This window comes from Diaphorina citri, unplaced genomic scaffold, assembly GCF_000475195.1.
Source record: "Diaphorina citri unplaced genomic scaffold, Diaci psyllid genome assembly version 1.1 scaffold1301, whole genome shotgun sequence".
Taxonomy (NCBI): domain Eukaryota; kingdom Metazoa; phylum Arthropoda; class Insecta; order Hemiptera; family Psyllidae; genus Diaphorina; species Diaphorina citri.
Window position 1 is genome coordinate 54605 of NW_007378730.1, and position 23815 is coordinate 78419.

Here is a 23815-nt window from a genome sequence, read left to right on the forward strand (position 1 = left end):
ACCATCTGAGCCAGAAGTCGGAAGCTTTTTACATCACACACGTTTTGGCAGTCTGACAGATTTAAGTCTGTCAGACAGACGTTTGATCATACAATCAGATAGCTGTGTGTGTATCTGCCAGGCTTGAAAATCAAATGGAACATAAATTCAAATGCACAAACTACTTATTATCATCAACAGCTTCTTTGAATGTACTTAACACAATACTACAACAATAGGTACTACACTACTACATTTGGTAAATTTATATCAAAATAAGCTTAAATAATACTGAATAATTACAATATTTATAAATGAATTTTCATTCTTTTATTTTATTAGTCTATAAGCTTAAATAATACTGAATAATTACAATATTTATAAATGAATTTTCATTCTTTTATTTTATTAATCTATTCTTAAAGTAATACTTTGATAGTAGATAAATGGTAACAAATAAATAAAAACAAAACTTACGGATAAAATGTACTTGGTCTTGTACTGGCAAGCTCCAAAGAATCCAAATAAGAGCTTAAATAATACTGAATAATTACAATGTTTATAAATGAATTTTCATTCTTTTATTTTATTAGTCTATTCTTAAAGAAATACTTTGATAGATAAATGGTAACAAATAAATAAAAACAAAACTTACGGATAAAATGTACTTGGTTTTGTACTGGCAAGCTCCAAAGAATCCAAATATTGTGAACAGGAGGAGAAAGAAGTTCATGAGGATTGGTGCCCACATGAACCCGAGGAAATCAAATATCTGTCTGGCACTCGTTGTCATCTGGAATATAAGTAAATAAGTCGGTACTTGTGCAGAAGTCACGTCCGTGGAATATTGCTACCAAAGGAACTGGCACAAACGAGCAGTGACCAGTGACCAGTGTTACAGTCATCACAGTAAGTAAGAATAGTCTGGACTAAAAGGAGTAAGATATCACAAGAGGTGTGCTTTTTTTACTTTCCTTATCCTCCTATCCTATCCTATCCTATGGGAAGGAAACTAATTCAATCAACTTTTTTTTTCTTTTCTTTAAGCCAGCCTTTTAATGGCTAAGGTCATATCAGATATTATATCAGGTTTTCATGTCTTGCCTCTTCACTGGGGTTTCAACCATTTCCTCAATTTACCTACCTACTTCACAAGGCTGAGTGCATTTCCTTGCTCCAACTAAATGTACTGTATACCAGGCAATATTTATTAATTCCTCTGTTGATTACATATATCATCTTCCCTCTCCCTTACCCTAATTTTCTCTCTCACTCACTTTCTCCCCCCCCCTTCTCTCTCTCACACACACATGAATGCAAGTGCTATGTAATCTGTTCATTCTCACATAAAAAAAAAAAAACATTTAATAGTATCTTAGTTAGGCACTAAAATACTATTGGACAAAGACCAAAAATGTTCGACACTGTTTTCTTGTTGCCAAAATAATATTTTGAAATTAATAGTTGAGAGAACAAAATACTAGATATGTAGGTCAAAAGGGTATGTGAGAATGTATTACATACAAACAATCTTCAGTTGCTACAAATCAATATAGGTCTGATGGATTAATGATTCTATCTATCTATAATGTTAGAATAATGAAGGTAAAATGAGGAACCTACAGGACCGCATATAGCTTGTTTTTGTTTAAGCAAATACTTACGAACTGAAGAACACATAATAGGAGCAGATAGAACCTCTTTGTACAGACGCCCATGACATGGAAATTACTATCCATCTATATTGTTAGAATAATGAAGGTAAAATGAGGAACCTACAGGACCACATATAGCTTGTATTTGTTTAAGCAAATACTTACGAACTGAAGAACACATAATAGGAGCAGATAGAACCTCTTTGTACAGACGCCCATGACATGGAAATTATCTATCTATCTATAATGTTAGAATAATGAAGGTAAAATGAGGAACCTACAGGACCGCATATAGCTTGTTTAAGCAAATACTTACGAACTGAAGAACACATAATAGGAGCAGATAGAACCTCTTTGTACAGACGCCCATGACATGGAAATTAGGTGCACTCTATAACAATCATTATTATGAACTGCATTCCAAATGATTGGCATCCACATTGATGGTTCACTAGAGATTGTCTGAAAGAAATTCAACATATTTTGGTTGTATGTTGGAGTATCATACGAAGATATTGAATTAGAGGTGGCAAAGATCGGTTCACTTTAGGGAATAAGTTCCAACCGTTCAGTTCCTTTCATGGAACTGTTCCCAATATAAGTAAACCCCTTTGACATTATGAATATAGGTCATGATGGGTGATAAAAAGGGGGAAAAAAAAAGAACTGTGCAGACTGATTTTGCATGAAACTTGACAAACATGTTCATATCTTTAAAAACCTTTGCTCATTAGATTTTGGGACTGATTGGACTCATGGGAACCCAGCCCCTTTGGAGGGCTCTAAACAGAAAATGAACCAGCCTGTCACGTGAAAGACATTGAAATGAATTATAGGTCATTAACCTAACCAGTCTATCTATTTCTGAGGATTTAAACAGACTATAGATTGTTTGAGCCTTGCAGCATTGTGTGATTCAAATTGCTATAGGCCAGGACAAAGGGTTATAATAATTTAAGTAGTGTTTCTTGGCAGTTCTTCCACCTCAGGCTCAGTTATAGAGGATATTAGGAGCACAGTAGTACACTGCCCCACCAAGTCAAAATAGTTTGACAGTGCTACCAAGAGATCAACTATATTACAAAGTACTTTCAAGGAGTTTAAAATCAGCAGATGAGTAAGTAGGTATTTACAATAGGTACCTCCTTACTTACTCTAAATTAGTATTTTCTATATTCCACCCTACTCAGGTTGATTGAATTTTACTTTACAAACCATAGGTATAGTTAAACCTATTGAAAGAAAATTAAATTTTCACCACTTTTTTTTCTGATGAACTTTATTTTTCTTTAGGTTCACATGTACATACCTTTGTTCTATTAAATACCTAGGAATTCTTTGAAATCTCAAATTCCTTTGTCCTCTAGTCTACAAAATTATCTCAGTAAAATGATAGAATAATTTCTCTTGGAATAATATTGTGATCTCATAAGTATGATAACATCGGTGTCAGTAAAAATAAATAATTTAATTCATAGTTGGGCAGGTAGCAGTTCAAAGGTACCTAGTGATAAGTGATATGATAAAATTATCTGTAGGTGATTCATGAAAAAAAAGAGGGTAGCACATCTGCCTTGTAAGTGCCAGGTCATAGGTTCAATTCCCACCCAGTGCAAACTTTATTCTAAATGGATGAGATTTGTTCTTGGAACAACTGGCTTTCTCCTATCCTGTCTTCCTTCCCTCTTAAATATTGTTCAGTTCCCTCTATATGGGACTTTTTTTATTCCTCTTATATGTTAAATTATTATGGAACACTTTTTTCAAGAGGTTTGATAGAAGAAACTGTAATCAGTGAGATCTTATCATCCCGAAATCGAAGAGAGAAGAAGGACAGGATTTGAGAAAGCCAACTGTTCCAAGGGCGAAACATATCTGTTTGGAATAAAGTCCGCACCGGACGGGAATCGAACCCGCGACCTACAGTTTATAAGGCAGGTGTACTACCTTCTGAGCTAACTAAGCTGACAGTTTGAAATTTTATTATGACTAATGAAATGTCTGTTTGTTTTCTTTCAGGTGAGAAACCTTGAGAAGAAAAGCCAAAGCACAGTTGGCCAATGATTATTATCTTTAAAAACCTTTGCTCATTAGATTTTGGGACTGATTGGACTCCTGGGAACCCTGTTCCTTTGGAGGGCTCTAAACAGAAAATGAACCAGCATGTCATTAGAAAGACATTGAAGTGAATCAAAGGCCATTAATCTAACCAGTCTATCTATTTCTGAGGATTTAAACAGACTATAGATTGTTTGAGCCATGCAGCATTGTGTGATTCAAATTGCTATAGGCCAGGACAAAGGGTTATAATAATTTAAGTAGTGTTTCTTGGTAGTTCTTCCATCTCAGGCTCAGTTATAGAGGATATTACTTAGGAGCACAGTAGTACACTGCCCCACCAAGTCAAAACAGTTTGACAGTGTTACGAAGAGATCAACTGTATTACAAAGTACTTTCAAGGAGTTTAAAATCAGCAGCTGAGTAAGTAGGTAGGTACTTACAATACCTCCTTACTTACTTTAAATTAGTATTTCCTATATTCTACTCTACTCAGGTTCATGGAATTTTACTTTACATACCATAGGTAGTTAAACCTATTGAAAAATTAAATTTTCATCACTTTTTTTTATGATGAACTTTATTCTTCTTTAGGTTCACATGTACATACCTTTGTTCTATTAAATACCTAGGAATTCTTTGAAACCTCAAATTCCTTTGTCCTCTAGTCTACAAAATTATCTCAGTAAAATGATAAAATAATTTCTCTTGGAATAATATTGTGATCTCATAAGTATGATAACATCGGTGTCAATAAAAATAAATAATTTAATTCATAGTTGGGCAGGTAGCAGTTCAAAGGTACCTAGTGATAAGTGATATGATAAAATTATCTGTAGGTGATTCATGAAAAAAAAGAGGGTAGCACATCTGCCTTGTAAGTGCCAGGTCATAGGTTCAATTCCCACCCAGTGCAAACTTTATTCTAAATGGATGAGATTTGTTCTTGGAACAACTGGCTTTCTCCTATCCTGTCTTTCTAAACGGATGAGATTTGTTCTTGGAACAGCTGGCTTTCTTCTATCCTGTCTTCCTTCCCTCTTAAATATTGTTCAGTTCCCTCTATATGGGATTTTTTTTTCCTCTTATCTGTTAAATTATTATGGAACACTTTTTTCAAGAGGTTTGATAGAAGAAACTGTAATCAGTGAGATCTTATCATCCCAAAATCGAAGAGAGAAGAAGGACAGGATTTGAAAAAGCCAACTGTTTCAAGGGCGAAACATATCTGTTTGGAATAAAGTCCGTACCGGACGGGAATCGAACCCGCGACCTACAGTTTATAAGGCAGGTGTACCACCCTCTGAGCTAACTAAGCTGACAGTTTGGAATTTTCTTATGACTAATGAAATGTCTGTTTGTTTTATTTCAGGTGAGAAACCTTGAGAAGAAAAGCCAAAGCACAGTTGGCCAATGAAAAATGCATCAGAAAAACATCATGCATCAATGACCAATAGAATGGGAGTCGTAGAATCCACAGCAGCCGCTGACTCTAGATCTTATGATAGTAGTTCAGTGTTTGTTAGGGACCGCAAGAAACTCAAGATGACTGGCTTTGCAACACTCAGAAAAAAGTTGATCCGAAAACGACGTTCATCGAAAGCATCTGATCATGGACGTGTTATACGAGAGCTTATATCAGAGTGGACACCACTGGAAGTGAGTGCCCTTCTAGAGGAATATGAAGCCTTGCAAGCGTTGAAAGATTTATCTGTACAAGCAGAACTAGCCAGACCCCCAGCTGCGACATACAAGCAAGATCTAGCAACATTGTATGAGTATAAATATTGCACAGACTTAGACTTGATATTCAGAGGATCCTGCTTTCCAATACATCGCGCCATCTTATCTGCAAGGTGTCCGTTTTTCCGCAATTTACTCTCAGAATATCCAGGCCGTTGTATGAGTATAAATATTGCACAGACTTAGACTTGATTTTCAGAGGATCCTGCTTTCCAATACATCGCGCCATCTTATCTGCAAGGTGTCCGTTTTTCCGCAATTTACTCTCAGAATATCCAGGCCGTCTAAATAAATACTAGTTAAGTTACGTACAATGTGTTTTGACGTTCTATTACAGGTACTGTGTTGAGCATTGCATTCTTCAACTTTGCCGGTATCAGCGTCACTAAAGAGATGTCTGTGACCAATTTTCAATTTGCTTTCATTTTTTGTCAAATATTCTTGAACAAATGGCTCGGCTTTGACACAATCAGGACACCAACTCTCTCCGGTTGACATTTTTTCTCCGGTAAAATACACAAATATTTTTGATCCGTTCAAGCGTTCACTTTCCAGATCCTCGGTGATTTGTTTCATTTCTTCATATCCTTTAGCATGGTGTGTTTTAAAAGAATTTGACACAAATGAGGTTCTTTCAGTCATTTTGTTTGACTCTGTAACAAAAACAAGCATACCATCATTTATCTTTTCATCTGAATTTAAAGAAACTGGATCTAATATTCTGAGGGATACTAAGGCTGCACATAATTTCACATACCACACCTACCCACATTTATGATTTTTAACTTTTCACTAATGAGTCATTGAGTCTACTCCATTGCAACAATGTACCTACATACTACATACTTACCAGAGTGCAAAGCATACCATCATTTATCTTTTCATCTGAATTTAAAGAAACTGGATCCAATATTCTGAGGGATACTAAGGCTGCACATAATTTCACATACCACACCTACCCACGTTTATGATTTTTAACTTTTCACTAATGAGTCATTGAGTCTACTCCATTGCAACAATGTACCTACATACTACATACTTACCAGAGTGCATAGGCTGCATATAATTTCACATACCACACCTACCCACATATGATTTTTAACTTTTCACTAATAGTCATTGAGTCTACTCCATTGCAACAATGTACCTACATACTACATACTTACCAGAGTGTAAATGCAACAAGAGCTTGAGATATTCGGTGTAAAATATCAGTGCCTTACTGGATAATCTGGATATTCAAGTAGTACTGAAAGAGGTATGTTATCAGCTTGTCTGCTCACTGAATTCCCGTTATCTTATCAGTTATGACAGACACCTTTTACCTCCCAGTAGCTTGATTAAAAACCTCTCCTTTATTTCATAACTTCAAAGGATTATCAACTAAAAGAAATGTACACGTTCATTAAAACCCAAGTCTTTTTATGAATTAAACTTGAAACAGGCGTTATTGCTTTTTACTTTTTATTTAAATTAGAGTTTGAAATTTAGTAAGGTATTGTTCATGTACAAATTGAAAATACAGAGGATAAAGTTTACAAACTTCACTGGTTTTGTAAAAATTATCCTGTTTTTTCAATTTGTATAATATGGACCTTCACAAAATTACAGAGTCAACTATCAAGTTGTATTGTTCATGTGTCAATAGAACAGTTGCGCTTACGTGGGTGAAGTTTCTAAGTCGAAGAGCAGGAAAAATGAGGACCAACGGAATTTTTATTTTTCTTCTACGACTTCTAGATCCCGAGATGAATCGATGTGAAAAATACCGGTAAATCCTGAACTTTGACGTCACGGCATACGCTCTTGTAGGCGATGACGTCACACCAAATGTCCCGAGCAAAGCTCTATGGCAGGAAACACATGAACCAGAGTGCAAATGCAACAAGAGCTTGAGATATTCCGTGTACCTAAAATATCAGTGCCTTACTGGATAATCTGGATATTCAAGTAGTACTGAAAGAGGTATGTTATCAGCTTGTCTGCTTACTGAATTCCTGTTATCTTATCAGTTATGACAGACACCTTTTACCTCCCAGTGGCTTGATTAAAAACCTCTTCTTTATTTCACAACTTCAAAGGATTATCAACTAAAAGAAATGTATACGTTCATTAAAACCCAAGTCTTTTTATGAATTAAACTTGAAACAGGCGTTATTGCTTTTTACTTTTTATTTAAATTATTTTATTATTTTTCTTTTACAGGTAAACAAACTTGGGGAGTACCTACATAACAAATACAATGCTACGTAAACTAGTTTTCAAGTGAGTAACTTTTAATAACAATAAACAGCTGATTTCCTACAAGGTGAACTAATATTTCAAATTTTATTCCATTTAGGCCGTGGTTATGAACAGGGCCATCGTAGGACATCGTCGGACTTTTTGCGTGTAAAGTTGGCGGGAAATTCGAATTTTTGATACTGCTCATGTTGGGTTTAACCATAGTGGGAGTATCGGACTTTGCCAGTGTGTCAGAGAGTGATACCAAGGATGTTAATAGTGTTATAACAGGTAAGGAATTTTAATTGTGTTAAGGATAAATGCTTGTCACAAATGTTGTTCCCCTCTTAATACATTACGCTAAATTTTATGACTTGACTTGGACTCGAACAACCAACCTCCAGATTCAAAGTCCGCCGTTCTAACCACTACACAACTGAGGTTGATTTTCTAACAGGTAAAAACTTCTACACCGATTCTGAATTACATGAGACCAGAGTAGGCAGTCCGCGGTCTGGCATTTCTTGTTTACCACTCCGCGGGGTGAGCATTTTGTTCTTCTTTCTCATGATGCTTAATGACCGATTGCGGCGATTGACCGTTTTCATTAAATCGTGTCCGCGGACTGAGCCACGTATTTACAGTTGCGGGGATTGAGCAGTTTGAGTTTGCGTTTGCCATTCCGAAATGCGTTTTTTTCCTATCAATGAGTGAATTCGTGGTTTAAGCCTAACATACAACATATAAACAAGAGCGAACTAAATTGATGGAATAAATATTCTACTTACGGTCTCGGGTGTCATAGTACATAATATTCTATGTTTACTGTGCAGTAAAATACTTGGCTCAGGTTGCTAGGTCGACCAGAGTAGACAGTCCGCGGTCTGGCATTTCTTGTTTACCACTCCGCGGAGTGAGCATTTTTTTCTTCTTTCTCATGATGCTTAATGACCGATTGCGGCGATTGACCGTTTTCATTAAATCGAGTCCGCGGACTGAGCTACGTATTTACAGTTGCGGGGATTGAGCAGTTTGCATTTGCCACTCCGAAATGCGTTTTTTTCCGCTCAATGAGTGAATCCGTGGTTTGAGCCTAATATACAACATATAAACAAGAGCGAACTAAATTGATGGATTAAAATGGTTAAATATTCTACTTACGGTCTCGGGTGTCATAGTACATAATATTCTATGTTTACTGTGCAGTAAAATACTTGGTTCAGGTTGCTAGTTAGGGGATTGTTGAGTGGTCTGTTCAGTAGGCAATTAATTGCCATGCGGGTAGATAAATTAACTTGAATTTTTATGGGTGGGGAGAGGGGTGCCTTAAAGATAGGGGTGCGAATAGTGGCGGCATTACAAAGTCAGTGTAGGGTACTAAACTATGTAGTGTGAATTTCAAAGGTTTGAATTGAAATGCTAGCCTAGTTAGCTTGGTTCATAGAGCTTCTGCCTTGTTATTGCTAGGCCGCGGGTTCGATTCCCGCCCGGGGCGGATTTTATCCTGAACGTCGTGGCGACTTTCCATTTTTTTTTAATTTAGATCACATTTGGATTAGATGACTCTAGCTTCCGAGCAGATGGTCTATAATAGCTCAACGAACGACTAGTATTTTATTTATTCAACGGAATTTTCGGTTAAATAGATTTAAAAGAGGATCCACATCATCTAAACCAGCAGACAGCAGGATTTTTGAAGGGAATAAAATGTGTGTTCAGTTCAAAGTTACCCCGAGCTATCGTAGGCACAATTTCTCAAGGAGGTAAAACGCTGCTGATTTCAAGTGGAGGCAATCGGAATGTGCAGCCAGATAAATAAAATATCCAACAGGGTGGGAGCTAGGCTTGCCGTTCCAAAGTAGAACTAGTTACCTTCTCCGACATCAGAACGGGTTACAATAGTTTTTTTTTTTTATTTTTTTTTAGATGAGTGTTCTACCGCCGTTTTTATTTTGTAGCAATGAAACAAGGTTTCCAACTTCCATGTGTATGTGGGCCACTTGCTACATTGGGAGGTACTCCTACCCCCAACTTTTCAGAAATGCAGTAGGAGCAAATTTAGAGCGCCACAGGCAAAATTTTTCAAAAAGTATTCTGCTAATTGTAGCTGAACTCTAAAGGGGGTCAGTTTCCATGACTCAATTTAGATAAGTTAGTACAAATCCCAAAAAGCTTTGTGGGCCACAAAAATGATCTAGTGGGCCACATGTGGCCCATGGGCCACTTGTTGGAAACCCCTGTCCTAAGACTTCCTAATTTTATGGGTCATTTTGGTAAAATTAAGCAACAGGTAACTCAATCCCTTTAATAAAATTCCCATGTCATTAGGATTGCAATGGTCTCTATGAAAGAGTGTTCAATAACTGAGAAAAAGGACCTCTAAATCAATTGAGGGCCTCAGATTTAAGAGCTAACACTGATTTGAAATATGAAATTAATATGTTAAAAATATGACACATTAATTTTATCATGACTGTTTCCAAGTTTTTATCATATCTACCTACATACGAGTTACACAAGTATAAGTAGTATTTTATTTAGAATTTGAGACTATCAGCTTAGAACAAGATGTTTAAAAAACTACTCACTGAGAGATCGGGTGAGATAATATTCTGGATCATATCCAGCAAAACAAGATACAAGATGATACCAAGTAGATTGTCTCATACATATATTGTTGCTAGGTATTTCTGTTTTTATTGCAAATTATTGGGTTTCCCCATGTTTCATCTTCGTTTTCATTTTGCAGCCATGAAGCAGCTCCTACATTAGACTCATGTAGTCTGTGTCTTTTTTTAAAAGAGGTCTGACAGAGGTAACTGTAATTGCTAAAGTCTTATCGTCTCGAAATCGAAGAGAGAAGGAAGACAGGATAGGAGAAAGCCCTGAGAACGAACATTATCCCATTAGGATAAAATCCGCCCCGGGCGGGAATCGAACCCGCGACCTAGCGCTTACGAGGCAGACGCGCTACCAACCAAGCTAACTAGGCTGGAGTTTGAAATTTAGTAAGGCATGTTTCTATTATTTAATTTATTGTTATTTGGGAGGAAGGGCGAGTGCTTTTCCTGCTAAAGTCAAATATGCACCCATTTTTTTCGATTTGATATTTTCTGGAAGACCAACTACAAAGCAACGTGTGGCGCTCTTGGTCTGCAATATTTGATGATCGTCAATTTTTTATATGGTACCCAGCATACATTCTATTGGCCAACAGCCCCCGTTGACGATACACTCGTCTGTTACACGCAGGGTCTATGTTTCGATTCCCGGCGGGTCTAAAAAAAGGTCTTGTTTTCTTTTTCACATATTATTTCTTACTCAGAACTCTTTTCATGTTCTCATTTCAGACGCAAGAAACTGGCTGCAGGCGTAAATATGCTTTCCAATACGTTTTACAGTCTCTCCTGGAATCAGTCCTTGAATTCCAACTATGACTACAACTCTAGTTTGTAAGTTTTAAATGTTTCATGTTAATTTATACTGATTGGGGGGAACATAAAGTTATTGGTTCCAATATTGTGACCCCATAAAGGCCGATTTACACCCATTCAATAGATTTTTTTCTTCTTGGGGAAAAATGGTTGGGTGGAAGAGCTCCTCTAGGAGAACACTGCCACTTGAAAAAAATGACAAGCATGCATTAAAAAACTGCTGAACCCTTCAAGATATATATGTATATATATAAAAAAAAAACTGTTGAGCATGAATGTTCGTGACAAAATGTCGATGTTGTTCCTCCGACCACCTTACACTATATTTTTTGACAAATTGAGCATGAAGCAATGACCTCCAGATCCGAAATCCACCACGTACTCTGGTTGGTCACCAACCCAATAATCGTACCCGCAGCCTAGCCCTCTCAAGACAGACGCTCTGCCCTACAAGCTAACTATAGGCTAACACCTTGTGTTTACGTATATTTCACGATAGACTTTTCACCTCAGTTGTACTTCCTCCGATGAGCTGAGAGTTTTTTTAAGTATGACGTCATATTGGCTTCACTTCTTTCTCATATTCATTATCCACACATCCCTATACTCCTTTTCAATGTTTTTGTTTTCACCACAGTGCACAATGCTTCCTCGTATTTCGTAAAGTTGCATTTGTTCAATTTGTTGAAAAGAATAAAAGAAAAGATTGAAACGTAAAATTTCACACAGAAGAGAAGGTTTGAATGAAAAATTTCTTTTGTTATTTTATGACAAAAAGAAACTAGATTTCCATTGTCATTATTATAATTCGAACTAGGTATTTTGTTCTATTGTGTCAAAGCTCGGGATTTTCATTGCAGCTGTTCTGAGAGGTGTTTGGATGTCTGCTCCTTTGGTCTCTTCTGTATAAATCGGTGATTCATTTTGGTAAGTACCTACCTAATTTATGTTTAAGGATATTTCTGCAATAACTAGGTACTGCTTTGGCTTGTAACATTACCTGTGGTATGCCTTACTAACTTGAGTAGTGTTGTGGTTAGAATTGGAATGGTAGACTTTGGATCTGGAGGTATGTGGTTCAAGTCATCGTAAAAATATATTACAGTGGGTAAACTTTAGATTGAGTACAATGAACGTTCACTGCACATAGCGTAGGCATATGGTTGACAAGACCTTAGCAATGGATAAGTATAGGTTTTTTAAGACTTTAGTTGCCTAATCACTTTACTGTATCATTCCCTAGCTTTCTTTTCTGTTTTAAAGCAAAGATATTGAGTACCTTCCTCATAAAACAATTATTGAATCTATCCCTCTTAATACATTACGCTAAATTTTATGACTTGACTTAGACTCGAACCACCAACCTCCAGATTCAAAGTCCGCCGTTCTAACCACTACACAACTGAGGTTGATTTTCTAACAGGTAAAAACTACTATACCGATTCTGAATCACATGAGACCAGAGTAGACAGTCCGCGGTCTGGCATTTCTTGTTTACCACTCCGCGGAGTGAGCAGTTTATTCTTCTTTCTCATGATGCTTAAATTGCTTAATGACCGATTGCGGCGATTGACCGTTTTCATTAAATCGAGTCCGCGGACTGAGCCACGTATTTACAGTTGCGGGGATTGAGCAGTTTGCGTTTGCCATTCCGAAATGCGTTTTTTTTCGCTCAATGAGTGAATTCGTGGTTTAAGCCCAACATCTTATATTATAAGAATCAATACAACATATAAACAAGAGCGAACTAAATTGATGGATTAAATATTCTACTTACGGTCTCGGGTGTGATATAGTACATAATATTCTATGTTTACTGTGCAGTAAAATACTTGGCTCAGATTGCTAGGTAGGGGATTGTTGAGTAGTCTGTTCAATAGGCAATTAATTGCCATGCGGGTAGATAAATTAAATATATATATTTTATGGGTGGGGGGAGGGGTGCCTTAAAGATAGGGGGGGTTTAACCTATAACCCTATAATAACACTGGTTACTGCTCGTTTTTGCCAGTTCCTTGGGTAGCAATATTCCATGGACGTGACTTCTGCACAAGAAAGTACCTAAAGTATGAATAATAATATGTTTCTTTCATTCTTTACATATTCTTCATCATCCCTCTAATTACTTCTGTAAGGTAATGTAAAATAAGGTTGAGCTATTAAATTGATTACTATTGAAGGGATCCAATTATATTAAATTAAATGTGTTCCATTCTTTTCAGCTCACAAGATGGCTTGGTCAATTTATCATTATGGTCTTGCTATTGTCATGGTTGTCACAGGCTCCATCAACACCCTGAGTACCAAGTAAGAAGAACTTTGTTGTAATACCTTTACTTACTTAGTTCCACATTGATTTTTTGTTGAAGTTTTGTTAGAATTAAATTATTCCTAGAACAAGACAGTTTAAAAATAGAAGACACTTTTTCAGAACCTGTAAACTGTAAGGGAATGTGAACAAAACTCTAAAACACCTCCCACTCTTGGTCCACAAGGGAAAATAATGGCCTAGTTTATTATTTGTACTATTCATAGATTCATATAAGCTTAACCCAACTCTTGGGTCAGTTGCCCTCACACCTAAGCCTCACAGAGGGCTTTTTATTAATCTCTGCTTACATTTTCTTTACAATCCATACATTTTTTTTTTTTTTGATTTCCAGATGGGCAGATTATTTGGAGGCTGTTGGTGCCGATGGGAAATTACGGAAGTTTGACCATCCATTCTTCCAGTCATGTTCAATGTTCCTCGGTGAACTGCTGTGTCTTCTAGCATTCAAAGCAATCTACAGTTATTATGTGTACAAGCAGGTAAGAAGAACCCCTTGTGGTTATATTCTGAACTAAAGAATCCAAAGGGGGCATTCAACTTTAATTAAAGCAAACTCATAAGGGGGTAAGTAGGACAACAACAAACTGATTTTTTTTTCTTCTTCTTCTTCTTCTTCTTCTTCTTCTTCTTCTTCTTCTTCTTCTTCTTCTTCTTCTTCTTCTTGGTTTTAGTGACAGGATTTCTACTGAGTGAACTCTTCCACCAAACTGGGCTTTTTTTTCCACTATGAACAGTCCCTCCTTCTAATAATTCCAACTTGGGTATACGGTATACGTATACCTATTGAAAAAATACAACCTAAGGATTGGTATTTCAAAGGCACTGTTTTGTGATTGGTTTTACGACTATGGTCAATCTGTTGTTTGGTTTCACATATAAGGGGGTAGGACAACAACTGATTTTTTTTTTTTTTCTTCTTCAAGGTTTTAATGACAGGATTTCTACTGAGTGAACTCTTCCACCAAACTGGGCTTTTTTTTCCCACTATGAACAGTCCCTCCTTCTAATAATTCCAACTTGGGTATACCTATTGAAAAAAATACAACCTAAGGATTGGTATTTCAAAGGCACTGTTTTGTGATTGGTTTTACGACTATGGTCAATCTGTTGTTTGGTTTCACAGGACACTCTTGCTGATGTCAGGGAACTGGTGCGTGGTAACCGAAACTTCAGTCCGCTGCTGTTCATACCACCCGCTATGTGTGACATGGTAGCTACCTCTCTCATGTACATCGGATTGAACCTCACCTATCCCTCCAGCTTTCAGATGTTACGAGGTAGGTATTACTTTCAGGTGTGCAACTACACTTCCAATTACAAAATGTCCTAAGACAGGCGTTTCCAACTTCCATGTGTATGTGGGCCAATTGCTACATTGGGAGGTACTCCTACCCCCAACTTTTCAGAAATGCAGTAGGAACAAATTTTGAGCGTCGTGGGTGAAGTTTGTCAAAAAGTATTCCCCTAATTGTAGCTGAACACTAAAGGGGGTCAGTTTCCATGACTCATGACGTAAGTTAGTACAAATCCCAAAAAGCTTTGTGGGCCACAAAAATGATCTAGTGCGCCACATGTGGCCCATGGGCCACTTGTTGGAAACCCATGTCCTAAGACTTCCTAATTTTATGGGTCATTTTGGTAAAATTAAGCAACAGGTAACTCAATCCCTTTAATAAAATTCCCATGTCATTAGGGGTGCGGCATTACAAAGTCAGTGTACTAAACTATGTAGTGTGAACATCAAAGGTTTGAATTGAAATGCTAGCCTAGTTAGCTTGGTTCATAGAGCGTCTGCCTTGTTATTGCTAGGCCGCGGGTTCGATTCCCGCCCTAGGTGGATTTTATCCTGAACGGATAATGTTCGTTCTCGGAACGGCTGGCTTTCTCCTACCCTGTCTTCTTTCTCTCTTCGTTTTCGGGACGATGAGACCTTGACCGTTACAGTTCCGTCTATCAAACCTCTAAAAAAAATAAATTTACTCTCAAACAAATTACTGACTTTGTTGACTTATCTTATGATTTCCAGGGGACATGTTGATAGTAATGGCCCAGATCATCACAGCTGTACAAATGATATACGAGGAGAAATATGTGACCAAACTGGATATACCGGCGCTACAAGCCGTGGGCTGGGAAGGTAAGAGTCGTGGGTTCGAGTCTACTCATTTACGAAATATTTATAAGTTTCCAAACGAAAAAGGTTGGCTTGTGAGTCAAGCTAACTTGAATTTATTAAATATGTTGTTGTTTACTAATGCAAAGGAATTGAATAGCTATTATGTCATTTTATTAAATAAAATCCTAAAATATTTCTTCATCAGGTTTCTTCGGGCTTGTAATCCTGGGCGCTCTACAGATACCGTTCTATTATATTTACGTTGGCAAACCATTCGCTGACAACGCGCGAGGTACGCTGGAAGATTTCCCGGATGCTTTCGTGCAGCTGTCTAATAATCATCTGCTGATATTCTCTGTGCTGGGTAAGTCATTAATATAATTTATACGGTTGGTCTAGTGGTAACCCGCTTGATGCTAAAGGTTCCGAGTTTGATTCCCAGAATCAACAAAAAATTGTATGTCCTCGTACTTTCTGGTGTACCTACTCGTATTGACCCAGCACCTAAATGGGAAGTATTGTATCTCTTCTCGCCCATCTGATGTGCATGCTACGACACAGAACAATGGAGTCTACATTAGCAGTGTTGTTTCATTGCTACCAAATGAAAACGGCAATTAAAAACTCATCTATAGTACTCGTACTTTCTGGTGTACCTACTCGTGTTGACCCAGCACCTAAATGGGAAGTATTGTATCTCTTCTCGCCCATCTGATGTGCATACTATGAGGTGGGCAAGCTACTACACAGAACAATGGAGTCTACATTAGCAGTGTTGTTTCATTGCTACCAAATGAAAACGGCAATTAAAAACTCATCTATTTTATTACCAAATATACCAATACCTGTTGTTATTTTTTATTTTTATTTTTTTAATTAAACCAAGGGGAAACCTGAGTTCTACACAATTCAGGGTTAAATGGTAGAGATTGCCTCAGTCAATAATTTCGCCATTGTTATTTTTTTAATTAAACCAAGGGGAAACCTGAGTTCTACACAATTCAGGGTTAAATGGTAGAGATTGCCTCAGTCAATAATTTCGCCCTTCGTTTGTAATTTCTTGTATTTGGGTACATTGAATTATAACCAATAAAGAGTCTAAATAAATACTAGTTAAGTACAATGCAGAAGTTTTTTTCAAAATAAGATTCACAACCGCTGCACCGGCTAGAGTCCACCGGTTGATGTAACACTGGTGGATTGGTGGATAAAAAAAACTACTATTACATTGTGTTCCTGTAGGAAAGGGGACCCTATGCAAGAGAAATACTTTCTTTCCTACAGGCAAAGGAAGTAAAATTGGACGATGCGCTGTGAGCTTAGATTTTTTCGATTTTCTCTTTGAGTGAAAAAATGCAACATAATATAAACAATAAATAAAATTAAAACGATTTGAATATGAATGGATTTCAAATAAAATGATTTGAATATGAATGGATGTAAAATAAAATAATTTGAATATGAACGGATATCAAATAACGCGATTTGAATATGAATGGATATAAAATAAAATGATTTGAATATGAATGGATATAAAATAAAATGATTTGAATATGAATGGTATTAGGTACTACATAAAGAAAAATGGAGTTCTACAATAACAATCCAATAGGGGAATATAGGCCTTTTCTTGAAACTTTAACTGAGGTGTATGCAACTTCTCCATTTTAAAGTCTACCACCCTTTTAAAAGTTTAAGTCTAGGTTCCATCCTTTTTCCAATGATTATATATGGGTCAAATTTGCCTTCAAGATACCAAGTTGCCCTAATTTTGAACATCATTGCACCTAGAGGGCAATGTCACTGATACAGGGAGATGGAATGAATACTTAATGTCCCAGCATACTGAAAACCTTTTGGGTACTAGTTCAGAAGCCAGTACAATGAAAAAAAAAAGCTACAAATAGTTGTCACAAAATGAGGAGTGACCAGTGACCAGTGTTATTAGATGGTTAGGTTAAACACACAAAGGAGCTTTCACAAATGAGCAGTGATCAGTGTTATTATAGGGTTAGGTTAAACACAAAAAGGAGCTTCCTTTTATATTGTTGTGGCTTCTGAATAATTACCACCTTTTGAATCAAGAGCCAGCACCTGAGAGCTAGTTAGCCAGCAACTGACGGTCAAATATGTTCAGCTGAAGAGGTTCAGTAAGAATGAAATGGATTGTGGACTACTTGAGTTTGTAGTGTAGAGTGAATGATAGTAAAACTAGGGTTTCCAGACGTCCGGGTTTTCCCGGACATGTCCGGGTTTTTACATGTTTGTCCAGCGTCCGGGGGGATTTTTGAAAATTTGGGAAATGTCCGGGTTTTTGATGATAAGACTCCAATAATATTAAAAAGCGTTCATGACAAAGTTGCTTTCAAGGTACCAGGTTGCCCCTAGAGGGCAATGTCACTGATACAGGGAGATGGAATGAATACCTAATGTCCCAGCTTACTGAAAACCTTTTGGGTACTAGTTCAGAAGCCAGGACAATGAAAAAAAAAGCTACAAATAGTTGTCACAAAATGAGGAGTGACCAGTGTTGTTAGATGGTTAGGTTACTTAAATACAAAAAGGAGCTTTCACAAATGAGCAGTGATCAGTGTTATTATAGGGTTAGGTTAAACACAAAAAAGAGCTTCCTTCTGAATAATTACCACCTTTTGAATCAAGAGCCAGCACCTGAGAGCTAGGTAGCCAGCAACTGATGGTCAAATATGTTCAACTGATGAGGTTCAGTAAGAATGAAATGGATTGTGGACTACTTGAGTTTGTAGTGTGGAGTGAATGATGGTAAAACCCCTTTGACATTATGAATATAGGTCATGATGGGTGATAAAAAAAGGGGGGGGAAAAAGAAATGTGAAGACTGATTTTGCATGAAACTTGGCAAACATGTTCAATGTTCATATCTTTAAAATCCTGTGCAGGTAGGTTTACCAAAAATGTGAATCTCTAATGTAGGTAACAGTTAGGCATTTATGTATACACCAACCATTGTAACAAAATTTATTTAAATACAACAATTTAAAAAATCTAATCTAATCTAATCTTTAAAATCCTTTGATCATTGATTTTGGGACTGATTGGACTCATGGAAACCCTGCCCTTTTGGAGGGCTCTAAACAGAAAATGAACCAGCATGTCACTAGAAAGACATTGAAGTGAATCAAAGACCATTAACCTAACCAGTCTATCCATTTCTGAGGATTTAAACAGACTATAGATTGTTTGAGCCTTGCAGCATTGTGTGATTCAAATTGCCATAGGCCAGGACAAAGGGTTATAATAAATTTAAGTAGTGTTTCTTGGTAGTTTTTCCACCTCAGGCTCAGTTATAGAGGATATTAGGAGCACAGTATTACACTGCCCCACCAAGTCAAAATAGTTTGACAGTGCTACCAAGAGATCAGGAGCACAGTATTACACTGCCCCACCAAGTCAAAATAGTTTGACAGTGCTACCAAGAGATCAACTGTATTACAAAGTACTTTCAGGTAGTTTAAAATCAGCAGATGAGTAAGTAGGTAGGTACTTACAATACCTCCTTACTTACTCTAAATTAGTATTTCCTATATTCCACCCTACTCAGGTTGATTGAATTTTACTTTTCATAGCTTATGTAGTTAAACCTATTGAAAGAAAATTAAATTTTTATCACTTTTTTTATGATGAATTTTATTCTTCTTTAGGTTCACATGTACATACCCTTTGTTCTATTAAATACCCAGGAATTCTTTGAAACCTCAAATTCCTTTGTTCTCTAGTCTACAAATTATCTCGGTAAAATGATAGAATAATTTCTCTTGGAATATTGTGATCTCATAAGTATGATAACATCGGTGTCAATAAAAATAAATAATTTAATTCATAGTTGGGCAGGTAGCAGTTCAAAGGTACCTAGTGATAAGTGATATGATAAAATAATCTCTATGTGATTCATGAAGAAGAAGAGGGTAGCACATCTGCCTTGTAAGTGCCAGGTCACAGGTTCAATTCCCACCCAGTGCAAACTTTATGCTAAACAGATGAGATTTGTTCTTGGAACAGCTGGCTTTCTCCTATCCTGTCTTCCTTCCCTCTTAAATATCGTTCAGTTCCCTCTATATGGGACTTTTTTATTCCTCTTATCTGTTAAATTATTAATAATATTATAGAACACTTCTTTCAAGAGGTTTGATAGAAGAAACTGTAATCAGTGAGATCTTATCATCCCGAAATCGAAGAGAAGAAGGACAGGATTTGAAAAAGCCAACTGTTTCAAGGGCGAAACATATCTGTTTGGAATAAAGTCCGTACCGGACGGGAATCGAACCCGCGACCTACAGTTTATAAGGCAGGTGTACTACCCTCTGAGCTAACTAAGCTGACAGTTTGGAATTTTATTATGACTAATGAAATGTCTGTTTGTTTTCTTTCAGGTGAGAAACCTTGAGAAGAAAAGCCAAAGCACAGTTGGCCAATGACAAACCCTTGTTATACCTATGGGTTTGAATAAAAATGTCAAGTGCTAGTTACGTAGACTTGTGGTAGATACTTGTAATTACCACAACATAATGATTAATGGAGAATACCGTCAAAGACAAAACATGGAAATTGAACTGACTGGACATTAAGGAAAACACTTACTGGAGACCTCCTGGTTACAGTGCCACAGGAGGAATTGGAGGATGGACATTGGTTTCAACTGGACTCCAGGGAGAGTGGAGTCAAAGTGGTATTTTAGCAGAGTTATCTGATGTCTTCTCTAGGTCCCATTATTTCTACTTTACCGTAACAGTAGGCAATTCAAGTATTATGAGTAACATGAATGCATGAATCTGACTGAGTGCCAAAAATTAATTCTTTCTTTTATGACAAAAAATAAAAAACACCAAAAGAGAAAATGAAGAAAATTAGAAAAGAAATAAACAAGAAACAAAACAAGCATAATTCCAGTGTTGCCAAATCACTTTTATGTGCTCCCCGCCCCCAAAACCACTGATTTTTTTTTCTTTTTTTTTCAATAAACTTTTTTAATAGGTAGGTACCTAATTTATTAAAAGCAACAATACTTATTTATTAGTAATTTTGAGTAATATACCTACTATTTTATTAATAGATATTTTTTTTTAATCTCCCAAAATTCGAATTCGAAATGAAAATAATCCTCCAATAAAGATCCTCGTCCCCCCCCCAAAAATGGGGAAACTAACCTACATCGGCAACACTGCACTCAAATACTCGTAAAGTAAAGTAGGGTAACTTGGACCCTTAGACCGAAAAGGAGAATCACATTAAATTTGACGAAGTGAATTTTCGTTTTCTACTATTCGTGGCGACTTTCCATTTTTTTTTTTATTATTTTTTTTTTTAATTTAGATCACATTTGGATTAGATGACTTTGGCTTCCGAGCAGATGGTCTACAAGCAGATGGTCAGAACGACTAGTATTTTATTTATTTAACGGAATTTTCGGTTAAATAGATTTAAAAGAGGATCCACATCATCTAAACCAGCGGACAGCAGGATTTTTGAAGGGAATAAAATGTGTGTTCAGTTCAAAGTTACCCCGAGCTATCGTAGGCACAATTTCTCAAGGAGGTAAAACGCTGCTGGTTTCAAGTGGAGGCAATCGGAATGTGCAGCCAGATAAATAAAATTTAGGTGAAGTGGAAGCGCTGACACATACAGGAAGAATTAGACCGAGTGCATTAGAGGAAGCAATGGAATTGTATCAGATAGGAAGATTTTGGGTGAAGTGGAAGCGCTGACACATACAGGAAGAATTAGACCGAGTGCATTAGAAGAAGCAATGGAATTGTATCAGATAGGAAGATTTTTAGAATTAGATATTGTCGCCCAGGGCTGTGAGGATCTTATTTTAGAACATTTAACACTCGAGTCTCTACCGACCGTGTTACGCTGGGGGAGTCAGCCTCATGGCTCTCCTTGGGTTGGAAGACAGGCCAGACATTTCCTAAGAGAAGAATTCAGTGCTGTTGCATCCAGTCCTGTTTTGTTTCAATTAGATAAGAAACATCTGATAGAAGCTTTACAAAGTGATTTCCTCCTGGCTTCTGAACTTGATGTTCTTAGTGCTGTACTCAAGTGGGGAGAGAATCAACTTGTACGTAGAATAGAAGATAGAGAACCAAACCTGGTCAGTCAGACAGCACACTCTGTCAGTCGGAAAGGTATAAAGAAGCGAGATTTGAATGATGTCGAACTGAGAGAACTTCTGTCTGAACTATTACCGCTTGTACGTATGGACCATGTGATACCTCAGAACAGTGATATCCTATGCCAAGCAATACGCAGAGGCTTGGTATCCACGCCACCTAGCCATATGATGGGGAATGACAACAGAGATCTATTGCCCAGAGTGAATGCATGGGTACGTACACCGAATGCTCAGGGCTTGTTTGTGAGACCACGTCTGTTCCAACCTTACTATGATGAGATCAAAGCGTTGCTTGAGGATCAAATGGTTCAAGAATTAGATCTAATGCGTTATCGCAGGACGTGCTATGTTCCTGATATTCCGGATACATTGTATATGATAGATAAGAAGCCAAGGTCTCACAGCAACCCTGCTGCATCTCTGCCTCCCTCTGTTCCTATCCCAGACTCCGCCACCATGAATGCCATGCTCAAACGAGAAGAAAAACTCCGCGCCTCCCCTTACTGTCAACGGGCACAATCCTTACCTCTCTCCTCTCATCATAACATTAATAGACAAATAAGATTACGCGTCGTACGAGAGTTCAACCTGCCGGACTCAATAGCAGATATCTTGGAGAATGCGGTGTGCTATTGTAATGAAGAGGAAGCAGAGGAAGAGGGAGCTGTCATGTCAAGTCAGAGTTGTGGTAGATATGCTACCAATAGCAAGTCACTCTCACGGAAGAAGAAGGCAAATGAACTGCCTGCTATCATTACTGAACAAGATCTATACCGACAGCCAGAGTGTGAGAGTAGCTCCTGTAGTGATGGACACTTGTCTGAAATACTGCCTGATGTTGCTATGGCGACATCTATCAATCAAATCTACAAATGAACTGCCTGCTATCATTACTGAACAAGATCTATACCGACAACCAGAGTGTGAGAGTAGCTCCTGTAGTGATGGACACTTGTCTGAAATACTGCCTGATGTTGCTATGGCGACATCTATCAATCAAATCTCATCAAGTCTTAATCAAGTGTCTGTGAATCAAGAGGAATTATTACCTCCTGAGTTAGAACTAGATCTAGGTAATGGAACTGTGCCTCCGTTCAGAAGATCCAACCACACCACATTCTATCCTCCTCCTCATAGATTCATATAGCATCAAACATCCCACAGGTAAATATTCTCGTATGTTTCTATTATTTAATTTATTGTTATTTGGGAGGAAGGGCGAGTGCTTTTCCTGCTAAAGTCATATATGCACCCATTTTTTTCGATTTGATATTTTCTGGAAGACCAACGCAACGTGTGGCACTCTTGGTCTGCAATATTATTTGATGATCGTCAATTTTTTTTTATATAAATGCAGTTTCTTTGTGTTATTATGTCACAACTTTGGTGCTCACTGCAGCATTGTAGGATTTTTCCCAATATCTCAATAATCCTAACATCCAATGTTTACCTACCATGCTGGCACCAGTCGTTATGCGCATTTACATGTCATAGCTACTCATTTTCCTCACGAGGCTGAGTGGGCCCCGCAACAGCCAGTCACGGAATCAATCATTTGCATGATACAAATTTCTTGACCCCGCCGGGAATCGAACCCGGGTCTCCCGCGTGCAAGGCGAGCGCAGTGACCACTACGCCATGGGAGCTGACAGTTCATTTGTCTTTAACTGAGTCAATTTTAATTTTCTTGGAAACAAAGGATAAGAATGTTGAATCACAAGGCACAAAGGAAATAAATAAGTAATCTGATAAGAGGCATTCCTACTTAAACGTAAATAACTCTTCTTTTCATAACACATTGGTGGGAAAAAAAACACCCTTTGATACAACATTCTTAAGATGCTTATTTAGAGCTTGCTTACTCAGAGGCTTAGGTTAGGTGTAACGGCAAACAGAACTAAAGGATGGGTTAAGCTTTGACCATTCTACAAATCTACAACTTGCTTGCAATGCAATGTTTTTTTTTATGTAACATTTACTTTTATTAAATGAGAGCATTCTCACATTTAAAAACAATAAAAATAAATAAAAAAAATAATGTGACAGAGTAAACAAGCTGCAGGCTTTAAATCAAATAAAATGTTTTTTTTTTTTTTTTTTTTTTTTTTTTTTTTTTTCTCTTTT

The 23815-nt window shown here is 37.2% G+C and overlaps 2 protein-coding genes and 1 long non-coding RNA gene across 10 annotated transcripts in view; 2 read left to right on the forward strand and 1 right to left on the reverse strand.

Moving 5' to 3' along the window:
- LOC103515240 overlaps positions 1-20424 on the reverse strand; it is a 39433-nt gene extending 19009 nt beyond the window's left edge. For 5 of the 8 annotated variants that reach the window (XM_017446576.2, XM_017446577.2, XM_026827991.1 and 2 more), the window contains exons 1-3: positions 20158-20424; positions 1951-2096; positions 635-772 (exon numbers count right to left, since the gene is read on the reverse strand). In XM_017446576.2, the coding sequence (XP_017302065.1) occupies positions 635-772; positions 1951-2004 (192 nt within the window). In that variant the 5' untranslated portion in view covers positions 2005-2096; positions 20158-20424. Of the gene's footprint in view, positions 1-634; positions 773-1643; positions 1705-1950; positions 2097-20157 lie in introns of those variants that run through there. The other 3 variants (XM_017446574.2, XM_026827990.1, XM_026827988.1) reach the window with 2 other exon arrangements.
- The window catches only part of LOC103515241 (BTB/POZ domain-containing protein 7-like), a 31489-nt gene extending 8634 nt beyond the window's left edge, over positions 1-22855 (forward strand). The window contains 10 exon segments of the mRNA XM_026827985.1: positions 5065-5598; positions 5773-5830; positions 11009-11106; positions 13315-13399; positions 13756-13903; positions 14548-14701; positions 15451-15561; positions 15746-15904; positions 21228-22552; positions 22554-22855. Of these exon segments, the coding sequence (XP_026683786.1) occupies positions 5139-5598; positions 5773-5830; positions 11009-11106; positions 13315-13399; positions 13756-13903; positions 14548-14701; positions 15451-15561; positions 15746-15904; positions 21228-22552; positions 22554-22838 (2883 nt within the window). The 5' untranslated portion in view covers positions 5065-5138 and the 3' untranslated portion in view covers positions 22839-22855.
- On the forward strand, positions 11772-13400 carry LOC113469933. The gene is made up of 2 exons (XR_003393194.1): positions 11772-12019; positions 13315-13400. It is a non-coding gene; the product is annotated as an uncharacterized LOC113469933 (long non-coding RNA).
- Positions 22856-23815: the final 960 nt, after the last annotated feature.